The sequence below is a fragment of the Panthera uncia genome, assembly GCF_023721935.1.
Source record: "Panthera uncia isolate 11264 chromosome B2 unlocalized genomic scaffold, Puncia_PCG_1.0 HiC_scaffold_24, whole genome shotgun sequence".
NCBI classification, from domain to species: domain Eukaryota; kingdom Metazoa; phylum Chordata; class Mammalia; order Carnivora; family Felidae; genus Panthera; species Panthera uncia.
The window spans coordinates 107,817,248-107,834,184 of NW_026057580.1; the positions used below are offsets into that span (position 1 = coordinate 107,817,248).

Genomic DNA, 16,937 nt, shown 5'->3' on the forward strand with positions numbered 1-16,937 from the left:
GCCTCCCTCTCTCTCTGCCCCTCCCCCACTCCTGCTCGGTCTCGAAAAATTAAATAAACATTAAAAAAACATTTTTAAACCCCCCCCCCCAAAAAAACAACAACAATAACAACAAACTAGCACAAGAGTTACATGGTCAAAATCAGTCATCCAAACAGGACTTAATATTTCTATGATAGATACGTTATATGTAAAGCTATTAAAGTTCAAACTCGGTTACAAGGTAGAGATTTTAACAACAAAAGGCCAGGAAACCAAACCAGTTAATTTTTCAGTAAAAGGAAACCTCTAACCCTGGAGATTTTAAAAGCCTTCTGAGGCAGTTTAAGAAAAACCAGGGGTCAAAGATTTCACAAGGACAGTGTTATTTTCTTCCTCATTCATCTAAAATCATTTTAAGTAGAAAAATTAGGCTTATTCTTGGGAAGCTACACAGCCAAATATCAGGGACACTGAAAACGACATACTTCCTGGCAAGGTAACTCCCTCCCTCCCTGCTAGGGATGGACCATTAAGCAGCAGGGGCCCCTGAAGATGGGAGGAGAGCAACAAGCTGATCCTGGACCCAGAAAGGAAAGACCACAGGTCCGGTCACACGGAGAACTTAAACATCGTGACTGCAGCAGAAAACACACGACCTGGGTTCAAGTTCAGCTTTCCCTGTAACTAGCTCCGTGACCTTCTGCCAGACGTTAACTAACGTTGAGCCTCAGTTTCATCATCTATGAAATGAGGTTAGGTGAGATTTGTTAAGGTCTCATTTACTGCTACACAGTCTGATTCTATTTTATGAGCTGGAACTTTATACTGTCTATATGTTCTTTAATGTGTGCGAGCTGAATTCTTAGCTGTAGACCCTGCAGACCTGGAGACAAGAGGACTGTGCTCAGTTGCTTCTGCTCTAGAACTCAACAAAGCCAAGCAAAGTGAATGCCTAAAGAGCACTATCTGTGGAATATAAAATTACAAATACGACACTGTCAAGAGCAAACAGAGGGTATATGAGAAAATATTGCTCGCCATATACTGTCCTGTTTAGATTTTCACTTGCAAAATATGAAAATTGGTCAGAGGACCAGTGTTAACCATGCTTCTGGAGCATTCCATAAATTATAGACTCAATGTAAACTCTTCTTGATACCCGTACTAAAATTTAACTAAAATCAACATTTTTTTTCTGGTTAAAGAAAAATAATTGCATATGCTGAAGTTAAAGCAACACTGTTATTAATAATCACAACTGACATTCTGAGTCACTGAAAATATTCCTCCACCTCTTAAGCCTCTGTTCCTTTGCATTTTCCCCCAAAAGAATTAGAGTACATAGTGTTTTGCATCTCTATTGTGTTATTCGAGAACAGAAATACCATAATAATCATGTCATCTGAGAAAATAAAAGTCCAAGAACAAATCAAAAGGCTGAGAAAACAAGAAAACTATTAATATATGCTCAACTCAAACACACAGAAGAGAGTTAGAATCATAAGCCGGCAATGACATGGGCCTTAGGACGGTAGTGATGCCTTACAGTTCCTAACAAACACAAAAGGGCCCTACATTTTTGGGATGGAAAATTCTAAGATGGCTGAGAAAAAGATTTTATGGCTAAATACCCTAAAGCGAAGGTTCCTATCCTCGGCATTGCTGACGTTTTAGGCTGGTAAATGTGGAGCGATTCTCTGTTGTTGGGGCTATCTTGCGCACTGAAGGAGGTCTACCGGCATCCCTAACCTCTACCCACTAGACACCAAAAGCACCCCCCAGTTGCGACAACCAAAAATATCTCCAGACGGGCAGAAGTGAGGAATACAGCAAAGCAGGAGGATCCCGAGCTCACTCCCGTGAACACAGCACAGCTTCAGCTGCGTACAGAGCAACTCTCCCTGAGAATGACCTGACGACTGGGAGAACAGCGGAGGTAGCTGTAAATATAAAGACAAAGCCTCAAAAAGGGAAAGAGGAACAAAGACATGGTCAGGTCAGGAACCAAACCCAAGAGTGAGAGAAGATATATCCCAGGTGCAAACATCCTCCCTGAGAAGTGAGGGGTTACAGCCCCACACCAGGCACCCCCCACCCTGGGGATATGCACTAGGAAGTTAAGTTCCCATAACTTCTGTCTCTGAAAATCAGCTGGGTTTTGCTTTGGGAGAATTGGAAGGCTAGCGGAAATGGAGATTCTGCGCTTAACGGGACTACACATAACCTCACTTGCCCCGAGACTCCGCAAAGAGGCAGCCGCTTGAAAAGTGCCTGGGCCATATGTGCAGAAAATATATTGCCTGATTTTAGGGAGCAGGCCAAAGGGGCAGGGTTGTGTAAGAACTTTATCCAAGAGTGGACATGCTGGCAGGCACTATTCTTCTTACCCTGTCAGCCTACGCGTCCGATGCTGGCGGGCACCAGTCTGACACTCTCCATATACCTTTCTGGCACCGCTTGCCCTGCCCCGGTGTTCCCCTGAAGACCTGCATTGCCGAACCCGCCTTCCTGCCAGGTGCTCCTGGACTCCTACCCTGTACACCTGGCAGAGAGCCTCGTGGAGACTGTTGCCCCCAAAATCAACTCTTGCCGGGGAAGTGGGTGGGGCATCTCTGCCCCCCAGTGTACCTGTTGCAATCACAGCCCAGTGCCAACAGAGGGGTGCATACAGCCAACAGAGGACACCCCTGAAGCACATGGTTCTGGTGACTCACGGCACACCTTCCACATAAGGCCACTTCCTTCAAGAACAGGAATCCCAGCTGACCTACCTAGTATATAGAAACAAATACAGAGTTAGACAACATGAGCAGACAGTAGAAAAGGTTCCAAACAAAACAGGACAAAGCCTGAAAAAGAACTAAACAAAAAGAGATAAGCAATCTACCTAATAAAGAGTTCAAAGTGATGGTTATAAAGATGTTCACCAAACTCGGGGGGAGTGGATCAACTCAGCAAGGACTTAAATAAAGAGATAGAAAATATAAAAAAGAGCCAGTTACAGCTGAAGAATACAATAACTGCAAGGGAAAACACAACAGAGGGAGTCAACAGCAAATCAGGGGATGCAAGAGAACAGATCAGTGATCTGGAGGACAGGGCAGTAGAAATCATTCAGGTTGAATGGCAAAAAGAAAAAAAGAATGAAAAAAATCAGGATGGGTTAAGGGACCTCTGGGACCACACTGGGCACACAACACCCATCTTATAAGGAGTCACACAGAAAGAAGAGAGAAAGGACCAGAAAACTTAATTTTAGGAAATAACGGAAAAAGCTACCTAACAAGGAAAAGAAAACACAGATCCACGTCCAGGAAGCAGAGATACCCTAAACAAGATGAACCCAAAGAGGTCCATATGGAGACAGATAATCATTAAAATCTCAAAAATTAAAGACAAAGAAGGAGTCTTAAAAGCAGCAAGAGAAAAGCAACTGGTTATATAAAAGGAAATATCTGTAAGAGCTGATTTTTCAGCAGAAAATCTGAAGGCCAGAACACATGATATATTCAAAGTGCTGAAAGAAAAAAACCTACAACCAAGAACACTCTACCCAGCAAGAAATATTATCATTCAGAATTAAAGGTGAGATAGTTTCCCAGACAAACAAAAGTTAAAGAAGTTCATCACCACTAAACCAGCCCTTGCAAGAAACGTTTAAGGGATTTCTTTAAGCAAAACAGAAAATGCCATAACTAGATGAAAATCACAAAAGAAAAAATTTCACTGGTAACAGTATTATACATTAAAGGTAGTAAATCAACCCCTCATAAAAGCTAGTATGAAGGTTCAGACAAAAGTAGTCAAATCAATCATACCTATGATAATTAGGAATACACAACATAAAAAGACATAAAATAGGACATCAAATACATAAAACATGGGCAGGAAGGATAAAATTGTAATGCTTCTAGAATGGGTTCGAACTTAAGCAACCATCAAGTTAAATAGACTGCAATGTTCCTAGGTTGTTATAGATAGCCAGAAGGCATGAGGTGGGGTCAAGGGAGATTGTTTTGTCTTTTAAAGTTTGTTTATTTATTTATAAGAGAGAGAGAGAGAGAGAGAGAGAGAGAGAGCGCGCGCGCTAGCGTGCAAGAGCCAGCTCTGAAAGGCACACGCGGGGGGGGGGGGGGGGGGGGGGGGGGGGGGGGGTAGGGGGGGGGGGGGGGGGGGGGGGGGGGGGGGGGGGGGGGCAGTGAGAAAGAGGGAGGGAGAGAATCTGATGCAGACCCTGCAGAGCCTGATGTGGGGCTCGATCCCACAAACCAGGAGATCATGATCTGAGCTGAACTCAAGAATTGGATGCTGAACCGACTGAGCCACCCAGGCTCCCATTTTGTTTTGTTTAAAAAAAATTTTTTTTTTCATGTTTATTTATTTCTGAGACAGAGTCAGAGTGTGAGCAGGGCAAGGCAAAGAGAGAGAGGGAGACACAGAATCTGAAGCAGGCTCCAGGCTCTGAGCTGTCAGCACACAGCCTGACCCGGGGCTTGAACTCACAAACCATGACCTGAGCCGAAGTCAGTCACTCAACTGACTGAGCCATCCAGGCGCCTTTTTTTTAAAAAAAATTTTTTTAATTTTTGATTTTTTTTACTTATTTCTGAGACAGAGAGAGACACAGTTGTTTTGTTTTGTAAAATAGAGGACATTAGAGCAGGTTTCCTTTTTGATCGTAGTAATCCAGTAAAGAGGGAGTAATCAGTGATGGAAAAGAAAGAAGGTAATAGTTATAAATCATGATTTTAAGATTATGCCAGGTCAATAATTAAATAAAAGTCTCTGAAATTATATGAAAAACTTCCAGCAAAAGCTCCTTAATTCAGTTTTAAATTCCTTAATTTTGAATAGTTCTGTGAAGATTTCTGGTGTTCTGTTAGCTGCTTCTCATCACTTGTTTTTAAGCATTTAATTTTGAGTTTACATGTACCCAGAATTCTGCTTGCTCAGTTTAACTTTCCTCATAATTTATACATGTCCTAGATACTGAATCTGTGTCCACGTGAATATTATTCTGTTGCGATCAGAAGATCAAGTTTTGGGAGCCGGACTAGCTTGGCCTAAGTCCCAGCTCTGCTACTTGGTAGCTGTGTGGTCTTGAAGAAGCTAATTAAAACCTCCGAGCTTCAGTATCCTTTCCTATCAAAAGTTGTAAGTCGCAAGGATGAAAGGTTCAGCACAGGGAATACAGTCGGTGGCGTAATACCTTGTGTGCTGACACATGGCAGCTACTCTTGGGGCAAACACAGCACAACGTGCACGGTTGCTGAATCCCTACGTTGTACACCTGAAACTAACTCTGTGTGTCAATGTCAATTAAAAAATACTATTTCATTAGCTTGCTTTGAGGCTTAAATAAGAAAACGGACCTAAAGTGGCATCGATTCCATAGCAGACATTCCATAAGTAAGAGCCGATATTATCATCAGTACCATACAGGCAAATTAAAAACAAAGTGAAAAATATTCATATAATTAAAATTTTACAACTGTAAAACTCAATAAATTGCCTAGTGAGTTAAATGACAGAAATTTCTTCTGAATCACTCAAGTAATCTTTGCTTTCATATAGCTTTCAAAAGGTATGCATTAAATATTTTATGGAACTAGACAGAGGCAGTGGTTGCCCAACAATGTAAACGTACTACATTTGAGTCAGTCACGCACTACAAAAAAAAAAATGTCTCCAGATACTGCCAAATGTCCCTGAATGGGGGGCTGGGGGCAAAATCGTCTCCACAGAGAACCACTATTCTCAAGTGGAACATGGGTAAAGAGAGAGGGAGAGATCTAAGGAATAGAATTCTTACACATGTGTAAATGCAGAGGAAGGCATCTAAAGAACAGAACTAATGTGACTACATTTTATATATATATGTGTTGTGTGTGTGTGTGTGTGTGTGTAATTCTCACATATGTATATAATTCTCTCAGGGGAATTCTGATATTAAAAAGTTGTCTACAAAAAAACAAGTATGAAGCTGAATAAAATGTATGAAACGACACTTTACATACATAAAATGTATGTAAATTAAACAACAGCATTACGGGACTATGAGCACAGACACCGGAGAAAGAAGGTGAGAGGTGAGCCTCACAACTGAGCAGCTAACAGCCTGGAAGCCATACTCAGGCAGCAGCACAATCAGGAGTAGAAACAGAGCCCAGTGGTCTGCCTGACAAGAGGAGACAGACGCCAGGCTCTGGGAGGCCAAGGCAGCCAGAACTTGTGAGGCACACTACTGGATATGTAAACACACACACACACACACACACACACACACACACACACAGAGACAGAGACAGACAGGGGGCATGGGAGACAGGAAAGGGGAGGGAGCTCCTGAGATATGCAAAGGGATCCCTTCAAGTCTCTGACAGAGCATCGATCTAGAAGTGCATGAGGTTGGGAGGCTGGAGAAAGTAGCATCAGAAAGTGGGACAAATGCAGGTCACACAGGGTTAGAGATAGTCTGTACACCCAACAGCCAAGTAAAGAGCCCTTGAAATACACGGGGTACTGGGTGGATTCCTCAGAAAGGTTGTGACTTAATAGTGTGACTTTAATTAGCCTCAGATTAAAGGCTGCTATAGACTTGTCATAAGCAAGCTTAAAAGCAAGCTCCAAACCAATATGCACGTGACTCATCTTTGTGCCAGAACAAAACCCACCACTCAGGCCAATACAACAAAATCCAGCCCTCCACAAGATTAAACAAAACAGAACAAAACCTCACAATATCTAGCATCTCGCCAAAAATTACCAGGCTTGTGGGGCAACTGGGTGGCTCAGTCGGTTAAGCATCCAACTTCAGCTCACGTCATGATCTCATGGGTTCGAGAGTTTGAGCCCTACATCGGGCTCTGTGCCGACAGCTCAGAGCCTAAAGCCTGCTTTGAAATCTGCATGTCCCTCTCTCTCTCTCTGACCCTCTTCTGCTTGTGTGCTCTCTCTCTCTCAAAATTAAATAAATATTAAAAATAATAAAAATTACCAGGCTTGCAAAGAAGCAGAAAAGTAGGACTCATAGAAAGAGGGAGGGGAAAAAAAGCAAATGGTAAAATGATACAGAAATGACAGAGGTAGTGAAATTAATAAGCAAAGGTCTTACAACAGCTATTATAAATATTATACCTATGTAAAGATGCCAAGGAAAGCATGAACATAATGAAGTAAGGGACAATATAAGACCCAAATGGAACTTCTAGAAGTAAAACTACAATATCCAAAATGAAAACTGAATAAAATTAACAACAGATTAGCCACTGCACAACAGGGTAGTGAATCTGAAGATACAGTAACTGGAAACTTTTTGTTTTTATATTGTTGGTGTTTCGAAGTATATGTGTTTGTAACAGTTAAAGTGTGATACAGGTGAATTCAACGTATCAAGAGTTCTAGGGAAGCTGTTCTGCAAAATATTATATACTATACAAACTATTCAAGTCAGACAACACCATTTTTTCAGTGTCTTTTCAACTGAGAAGAATCCTATTCTGAGGTGGTGCATACAGAGCAAGCTTTGTTTTTGTTTATTTTCTTCTACAATAGCTTCATATTTCTCTTTCATTTCTGTCGATTCTAGGTGAGGCAGCTCTATTTCTGGATTTTCTAGGGGCAGCAGCTCCTAAGCGATGCTTTAAAAACGCACAGCACTATTAGGTTTCTCTGGTTCTTCATAGAAGGCTGCCAATACCCTGGTCAGTGTGTCCACACCCCCGACTTCTCCAGGCACCTTTAGGACTGCTCGTGCTTTGAGACGGTGCCTTTGTTAAGGCGCCACAGGGACAGTGGCAGCAGGGTGGCCGGTGGGCTCTAGGAACTGGAATTTTTATGTGTGAATTATTTTTTTTATTACATACAGTGAATTATTAAATTGCTTCAATATCCAAGCATTCACTAAATCATCTTTTTTTTTTTTTTTCCTTTGCTGACACAGGATACAATCGTTATCAAATATGAAGTTGTCTGATTCTGGCTTTTTCTTTTTTTTTTTTTTAATTTTCTTAATGTTTGTTTACCTTTGAGAGAGAGAGACGGACACAGAACCGGAAGCAGGCTCCAGGCTCTGAGCTATCAGCACAGAGCCCAATGCGGGGCTTGAACCCATGGACCGGACCATGAGATCATGACCTGAGCCGAAGTCAGACATTCAACCAACTGAGCCACCCAGGCGCCGCTGATTCTGTGCCTTCTAATGTAGCCGTCACTCAGTTTCATAATGCGTCACAGTGCTTCAGTTATTAGAGTTTACAATACATTTTAACATTTGATAGGCAAGGCTTCTCTCATCACTCTTCTTTTTTTCAAAATTTCTTTTCCATTCTTGCAGGTCCACTCAAGATGATCCCTGGAACTTTACTCACTACATTTCAAGGTGTTGCTGAAAAAACATAATTGGGAAAAATGAAGCATCTTTATAATACTCATTTTTTTTTTCTTCCAGGGTTCTATTTCTCTTGATTTAGCTCAGTGATCTTCTGAGACTCTCAGTAAAGTTTTGTGATTTTTTTATACAGGTCCCTCTTTTTTCCTTCGGTTTCCAGAATAAATAATTATATATTTCCAATAACATTTTTACTTGTCTTTCTGACAGTGATATATTTTGCTTGCTTCAATCCTTCCTGTATTTGATTTTCTATTTATCACTAATTCAACTTACCTATTCTTTCAGTATATGCAAACATGATAGGGGTCTTATCAAATTCTTTGTGCTACTCTGAGGTGAACTGAATGTTCTTCTGAGGATTCCATGCTCTGTCTTCTGTAACACCGGGCCTTTTGTCTCCTAGATTCATACAATCGTTCTTCTTGGTGTCTCTAATCAGACCAGTGCGATAGAGGCTTTGTCATTATGTCAGAGGTGTTGGTAGAGGTTAGTGAAGAAGTGCTAAGTTCACTGGGGTCATGTATGAAAAGCAGGAAAAGTGGCTTCTATTTTCACCATACACAAAAATCAATCCCAAGTGGATTACACATATAAATGTGAAAAGTAAAACAATAAAAGCTTCTAGAAGATAACACAGAAGAATATCTTCATAATATCAAGATATAAAGAGTTCTTCAATAAGACACAAAAGCACTAACCATAAATTTACAATTAAAAGCATCTGCTCTTTAAAGGATACCATAAAGACCATAACATGCCAAAGAGGAGAAGAAAAAATTTGTGACACACTTAATAAAAGACTAAGTACGAAGACCATGTTCGAACTCCTCCAAATATAAGAGAATAAGACAAGCAATCCAACAGAAAAATAAGCAAAGGGCAAGTACTTCACAAAAAAGATGCTATCTCAAAGGTCCATAAACATGCAAAATGGTGCTTAGTTTTTTAAAAAAGTTCATTCTGAGAGAGAGAGAGACAGAGAGAGAGACAGAGAGACAGAGAGACAACGCATGTGCAAAAGTGAGGGAGGGACAGCAAGAGAGGGAGAGAAAGAGAACCCCAAGCAGGCTCTGGGCTGAGCACACGGCTTGATCTTGACCATGAGATCATGACCTGAGCCAATATCAAGAGTTGGCCGCTTAACCGACTGAGACACCCAGGTGACCCCGGTGCTCAATTTGATTAAAAATTTAGCAAAAGACAAAATAAAACCACAAAAACACACCATTCAGCTCTGATTAACACAAAGTACAAGTCTGGCAATATCAAGTACTGGCAAGGATATGAAGCAAAATGAACTCACACACACTGTTGGTGGGAATATAAACAGGCATGATGACTTCAGAAAGCAAATTAGCATTATTTAGCCCAAGTGAAGATTGGGGGAACTTAAGACCCAGCATGGCCACTTCTGGATATATTCTCTAGGGAAAGCTTGCTTATGTGCTCCAGCTGACATAAATAGAAGAATCTCCACGACAGCTTTGTTTGTAAAAACACTGGAACAGGATTCCAAAACAGGAGAATGGACAGATAAATTACGACTTAGTCAAAGAGTGGGTAGTGTATAACTACACAAATAAACTACAGCTATGAGCAGCATAAGTGAATGAGGAGAAAAGAAGTACATAGTGCATGAATCCATTTGCGTAAGTTCAAAAATGGAGAAAACTAAAGTATATCAATTATACAGATAAGAATCTATGTGCCAAACTAAACAGGGAATAATAAGTTCCAAATTCATGGTACTGATTACTTTGGTAGCAGGTGGAAAACCAGAGATACAATCAGAATGAGGCATACAAGAGGGTGTCAACGATGTTGGGAATTTAACTACTGAGTTGAGTGGGGTGATTCAGGTGTTCTTTTTATTAAGCCATACAAATCCATCACATACTCTTCTGTATTTGTAAGTCATAATGAAAAATTAAAAAAAAAAACAAACACTTATAGTCTGCAGATCCCCTCACTAAACCTCTGCAGCACAAAACCTGCCCTTGCTTATTACCCCGTAGGATTATTTTCTAGAGAGTGACCTGGGAACACTCCCGCCATGGGAATGCAGGCATAGCAGGCCCAGCAGAAGTAGGGGATTAAGTGAAAGTCTATGTACTGCATAATCAGACACCAACCTCCTTCCCTTTCTCCAAACCGACTGATTACCGCATTCTTCACCATCTCATGAAGTTCAATGTATCAACTTTAACCGACCACAGGCCAATCCCTATGTATTACTGTATCAGCAGCATCCCACAGATGGTGTCTCTCACTGTTCTATGGCCCTACTGTGTCCCTGTATGTAGGACACGGCCTTCCTGGCTGGCAGCACAGCACTCGTGTTCTCCACGGAGAGCTCACAGCAGTCACACCTGTCATCATCATGACATGCTTAACTGTTGGATGAGCTGGTGTTGGTGTGTATGTGTAATGGAGCATTAACTTAGAAAACACAGTCTGTCACAAAAATGCAGTATTACTTTGTTTTGGAATTCGAAGAGCCAAAAAAAAAAAACAAACAAAAAAAACCCACACACGGTCAGAACTTACCTCTGCCACTTCCTTTTGAAAAGTCAATGTCATCTGGGTTCTGCCATAAACAAAAGGTCCATCTTTACAAGAAACATTTTCAAGCCACTTGATAATCAGTGGAGTTGATACGCTAAAAGGCAGATTTCCAATAATATGTACATTTGGAGGATCTGGTTAGCAGGAGGAAAAAACAACTTGTAACGATTTCATCAAAGTGTTCTGAATACTATTTTGGTTAAGAATAAAAGTCAAACTGGGTACTAACAGCGTCAAACAAAAATACATGAAACGACATGGCTACCTATTTTTCAGTCCATTTATTCTTCAAAAGCAATGTTTCCTCATCGTCAGCTTTGAATTATTAAGAAAAACATTCTACCTTAATTAGTGTTCAAAGTCCTCAGGTTTCCCGGCTTAGGAAAAATACGAAAGAGACCGGATTTGAGGGAAAAGGTAATTTGATCCGGACGTGAGGAGGTTAAAGTGCCTATGGGGCACCCAGGTGAAGCTGTCAGAGGATCAGATGCCAGGAAGGGGGTACAGGCTGCACAGACAGATGGAAGTGTCTGCCGCACACAGGTGTAAGTTAACCACAGGAGCAGAGGAATTCCGGCAAATCTGGAGCACAAGAGCAGGTGCTCAAGAAGAAAGAGCTCAGGAACAACATCTAAGAGGTAGCTGGAAAAAGAACCACCAGCAAGGAACAGCTAGAGAAAGTCGTACAATGTAGAAGGGAAAACGGAAGGACCTGGTGTCAGGGAAGACAAGAGCAGAGAAAACGTCCGGAAGAGCAGGTAACACTCAGATGAATGCCTGAGAACCCCGTCAGATAAGGTTTGAGAGAGGAATTCAGGAGGTCACTCTGACTCCGGTGTGACTGGGGCCGGACCGGAGACCTGAAGGCAGTGTGCCGAGAGGAGAGCCGGAAGGCGGAGGCAGGCAGTGGCCACCTCTCTGAAGGAGCCTGGCGGTGCTGCGGCCACACACACACACACACTGGCGGTCAGGCCAGCAGTACGTATTCTCAAGGGCTTTATAGGCAAGTAACACACCCCATGTATCTACGGATTCCAAAGAGTTGGTACATAGCGGGGACCCGACTGTCTAAAAAATGAAGACCCTTGGCTGGCCATGGAATGCGAGACGCTGGTAACTGGATGTGGCTTCGTTTACTAAAACACTTCTTTTTTTCACCATTTGGAAAAAGTAACACTTCATAGTTTATCCCATCATTACAGGGTGTCATAAAAATAGCAAGCTTATTTGTCATAAAAATATCAAGCTAGGGTTTAGAACCCTAAACATTTGAAAAATAGGAGACAAATAGAAGAAAAAGTAATTAGATTTATCATTTTGGAAAAGAGTAGAAAAGCAGAAAAAATTATAATGCACACTACGTATTCAATTCTGTTTTTATAATATTTAATATAAATGTGTAATGTCTGTAATGTATAATAGCATTAAATATTTGTACTATAAATAATTATAAAAGAAAATAAGAAAACCAACCCCAAATCACTTACCATCTTCCCACCGTCTTTTAAGACTTTCTGGAAAAGCCCTTTCTATCTTATATGTCAACACATCACCATGGACAATTCTCAGTTTTCCAGGTGCTGCATCGGAAAGCATCTAGTTTACAAAAAGATCAATAAAATGAGTTCACACTTTGGAGAACAGTGAAACACACACTCTCTCTCTCATTCTCTCTTTCTCTCTCTCTACACACACACACACACACACACACACACACCCCTGCACCCAACATAAAACTTGATTCTTCATGGTTTAAAAAACAACCACCACCACCCAGATGCAGTCCCCTGAAGCTTAGGAAGTTTAAGAGCAGGAGTACATGTATCACTAACATCCCTTCTAAAGGAGATTATAAGGAAGAGGTGACCTTCCTTCCACATCAGGTATCACCTCAAGAGGCTCAGACACCCTTGGCTCCAAGTTAGGGAACTTTTGCCCTGAGCACCCCTTGGTGCTGCTGATTCTCTCTCCTAACCTTCTTCTTGCCTAATTCTGGCCACTGGTAGGAAGGATGAAAGAAACACCATAGAAGCCAGAGAAGAGACCCCGGAACACGGCACCTACTTCGTAGATTACTCCTGCCTTTGGGTAAATGTCGTGCCTTGCACATGCTTCTTTACGGCATTATGACCTACTATCTCCTAATTGTGTATAGCGAGGTTTCTTCTCCCTGTGATAACATATGCTCCTTAAGGGTAGCACCTGTTTCCCATCTATCTTAAGGTCCCCTGCAGCTACAAAGTGCAGAGTAGGTGCTTCACATTTTTTGATAAGTGAATAAGCGAACGATCAACCATAAAATGGGAAAACTCCTCCTCCCAGCCTGAGATTTGAGACTCTCAAAATTTGTAAAGTCAAGAAACTTGCAAAAAATTATTTCACTGATAAATCAGGTAGAATTATACAAGTAACACTTCAAAAATACAGCGCTGAGGGGCGCCTGGGTGGCGCAGTCGGTTAAGCGTCCGACTTCAGCCAGGTCACGATCTCACGGTCAGTGAGTTCGAGCCCCGCGTCAGGCTCTGGGCTGATGGCTCGGAGCCTGGAGCCTATTTCCGATTCTGTGTCTCCCTCTCTCTCTGCCCCTCCCCCGTTCATGCTCTGTCTCTCTCTGTCCCAAAAATAAATAAAAACGTTGAAAAAAAAAATTTTAAAAAATACAGCGCTGAAATGCTTAAACTGGTAAGAAGCTAAACATTTCAGTTTGGGAATCATCTAGTCTGGTATATTTAGTCATGGTAGTTTAGCAAAAAAAAATTGTGTATCTCCAATACTATTGTACTTATAGATTATTTTAAATTACCAAACTTGCTAAAACTTAATCTGATGAGTTCCAGACTATAAATCATGGAAAACATAGTAACTCCAACATACTATGAATAAAAAAGGAGGTAACTCTCTTTGGGACAGGCTCTTATTGCATAAAAACTATGCATTTAATGACTGCATTTACCATTAATGAAGAATATTAGTTGTTTTCTAGAATTCTGCTTCACATAATTAAAACACAACAAATTTGCATACCAAAAACAAAGCAGAAGAACTAAAAGCTTATGCTTCATGATCGTATATAGAGAAGGTAATAAAGTAATTAGTAATTAAGACTAAAACAAAACCATGTAAACTTAGATCTTTGGCATTAATATACATGCTCTGATAACCACGTTTGAAATGTTAATTTTTTAACATTTAACTGATACACACTCAGCTGCATACCAGAAAACTGGTGTAACACACATTAACCTTCCTTTCCTAGGTTTAAAGTTGTATTTCTAGCCGATTTCTTTAGGATTGCCCTTCAGACTTAAGTCTCAGCCAATGACAAAGCAAATCCTCCCAAGACTACTCTGTAGCTTGATCTTCCCCTTTCAGACTCCCCACTGAGGAAGAAATGAATACTGGTGACCATAGCTTTCTGTGAAAGCCTTAAAGCAATTATGGGGGGGAAAAAACGGCATACAAACTGAAATGATAGTATGAATGATTACAGACAATAGCCACTTTAACACCTAATGATATTCAGCAATGACACACATTTTCTTACCAACCACTAATAGAGAATGATGTTTTCATTACCATGACAGTATTTGGGGGATGGTGGAGAGGTGGGAAAGATCACTATTACAGCCAGAAGAGCACCCCTACTTTATACTTTAAAACTCTGACGGTGTTAGCTCATAATGTGCTCAAAGCACAGCTGACTACAAATGCAGACACCCGATTATAGTCAAATGAGTATTTTTACAGACACTCCTAAGTTGTTCCATCATTTTTATCTTAGTTTTTAATGCCATATCCTTCCAAAATGAGGTTTAAGTCAGTTTAGAGTAAAAGGCATTCATTAGATAAGGTCGTATAAGAAGAAACAGAAAACGAAACAATGAAAGAAGCAGGTATGTAAATCCTACAGGTGTTAGCTCTGACAATTTATACACTGAATTATAGAATTTTTACTCTCTACTAGAAATAATTATACTAAGTCTCCAGGAGAGACAATGTTTGTTTTTTTTCTTCCTAGCATTAAGTTTTGTGAGGGGTATATGGAACAAAATAATAGAGAATGCCTTTAACAAAAATGAGGAAACAAATGCAGGAGTATTCTTCATAGGGTCACTTAAAAAATCTCTCAAAGTCAAGGTTTTAGAGATAGCTTTTCTGCAGGGGGCAAGCACCTAAGGTCCACCTAGGTAATTTGTTGGTGATCTCATTTGATGAGGAAATTTTTTTTAAGTTTATTTATATTTACTTTGAGAGAGACGGAGAGGGAGAGCACACACTCAGGGGAGGGGCAGAGAGAGTGGGGCAGAGAGACTGGGACAGAGGATCCAAAGTGGGCTCGGTCCCGACAGAAGAGACACCAATGCGGGGCTCGAACTCAAGAACCAGGAGATTATGACCTGAGCTGAAGCAGACACTTAACCGACTGAGCCACCTAGGTGCCCCTGATGAGGAAATAATTTATGCGACTTTTGGAACTTATGCACAACTAGAAATTCCTTGAGAACAAAGAACTATATTGAATGGCCATTTGGTATGTTTTAGGCTACCTCTCATGGTGGGTGAGGGACTCCTGGCATCCAGCATTGTAGAGTGAGCTAAAGCATTAATTACACAGCCTGGTGATATTACCTTCTTCCTGACCTGTTACATAGTAGGAACCCAAACACTGTTGAAATAAGTGCTATGCAAACTGTTAGGAAAACTATATGAGAATGAAGGAATCTATAATACAGAATGATAGGTGAAAAACAATTTTTATTCTTCTGTAGAACACACAGAAAAGACTAATGCTATTACTCAAAAGGAATTTAAGATAATGTTACAATATTTTTTTTTTTTTTTTTTTTTTTACGGAAGAAGATGACAGCATGACTTCAAAAAGTCTCCTTGTTTTATTTTTCAAACAGGACCAAAATATGCATGGCAGAAACTCATGTACTCAGTCTCATCAAGGACTTAGAGATTTAATAAACTTTATATTCAAACAGTGCTTACTCCTTTCAGTGTTAACATTTCTTAAAGAGAAACTTCTACAGTAGCCTATTTTTTTCTTGTCTGATTGCTATGGCTAAGATTTCCAGCATTATGTTGAATAAAAATGAGGACAATGGACATCCTTGTCTTGTGCCAGGTCTCAGAGGAAAAGCTGTCAGTTTTTCACAATTTAGTACAACATTGGATATGGATTTTTCATAATATGGCCTTTATGATGTTGAGATATGTCCCCTCTAAATCTACTGTGTTGAGTTTTTATCATGAATGGACGTTGTACTTTGTCAAATGCTTTTTCTGCATCTATTGAAATGATCATATGGTTTTTATTCTTTCTATTAATGTGATGTATCACATTGATTGATTTATAAATATTGGACTACTCTTGCATTCCTAGAATAAATCCCACTTGATCATGGTGAATGATTTTCTGATGAATAATAATGAAGTAGCAGAAAGAAAAGTTAAGGAAACAATCTCATTTACAACTGTACCAAAAATAACAAAATTCCTAGGAATAAACTTAACCAAAGAAACAAAACACCTATACTCCAAAAACTATGAAACCCCGATGAAAAACATTAAAGATGACACAAATGGAAAGATATTCCATACTCTTGGATTGGAAGAGACAACATGGTTAAAATGTTCACACTGCTTAAAGCAATCTACAGATTCAATGCACCCCTATCAAAATACGAACATTTTCACAGAACTAGTACTTATTACCCTAAAATTTGTATGGAACCAAAAAGACCCCAAATAGCCAAAGCAATCTTGAAAAAGAACAAACCTGGAGGTATCACAACCACAGATATCAAGATATACTGTAAAGCTACAGTAACCAAAACAGTACAGTACTGGCAAAAAAAAAACAAGACACATGGATCAATGGAGCAGAACCGAGAGCCCAGAAATGAAACCAAGTTTGTAAGGTCAATTAACCTTTGACAAAGGGGCAGGGATACAGTGGGAAAAAAACATGGTCTCCTCAACAAATGTGCTG

General features: G+C 40.3%; 1 protein-coding gene across 3 annotated transcripts in view; it reads right to left on the reverse strand.

The window, feature by feature from the left end:
* The window catches only part of TFB1M (transcription factor B1, mitochondrial), a 79,702-nt gene that overhangs the window by 33,915 nt on the left and 28,850 nt on the right, over positions 1-16,937 (reverse strand). For all 3 annotated transcript variants that reach the window (XM_049653147.1, XM_049653145.1, XM_049653146.1), the window contains 2 exons: positions 12,427-12,535; positions 10,922-11,073 (listed from right to left, as the gene is read on the reverse strand). In XM_049653147.1, coding sequence (XP_049509104.1) covers positions 10,922-11,073; positions 12,427-12,535 — 261 coding nt within the window. The remainder of the gene's footprint in view (positions 1-10,921; positions 11,074-12,426; positions 12,536-16,937) is intronic.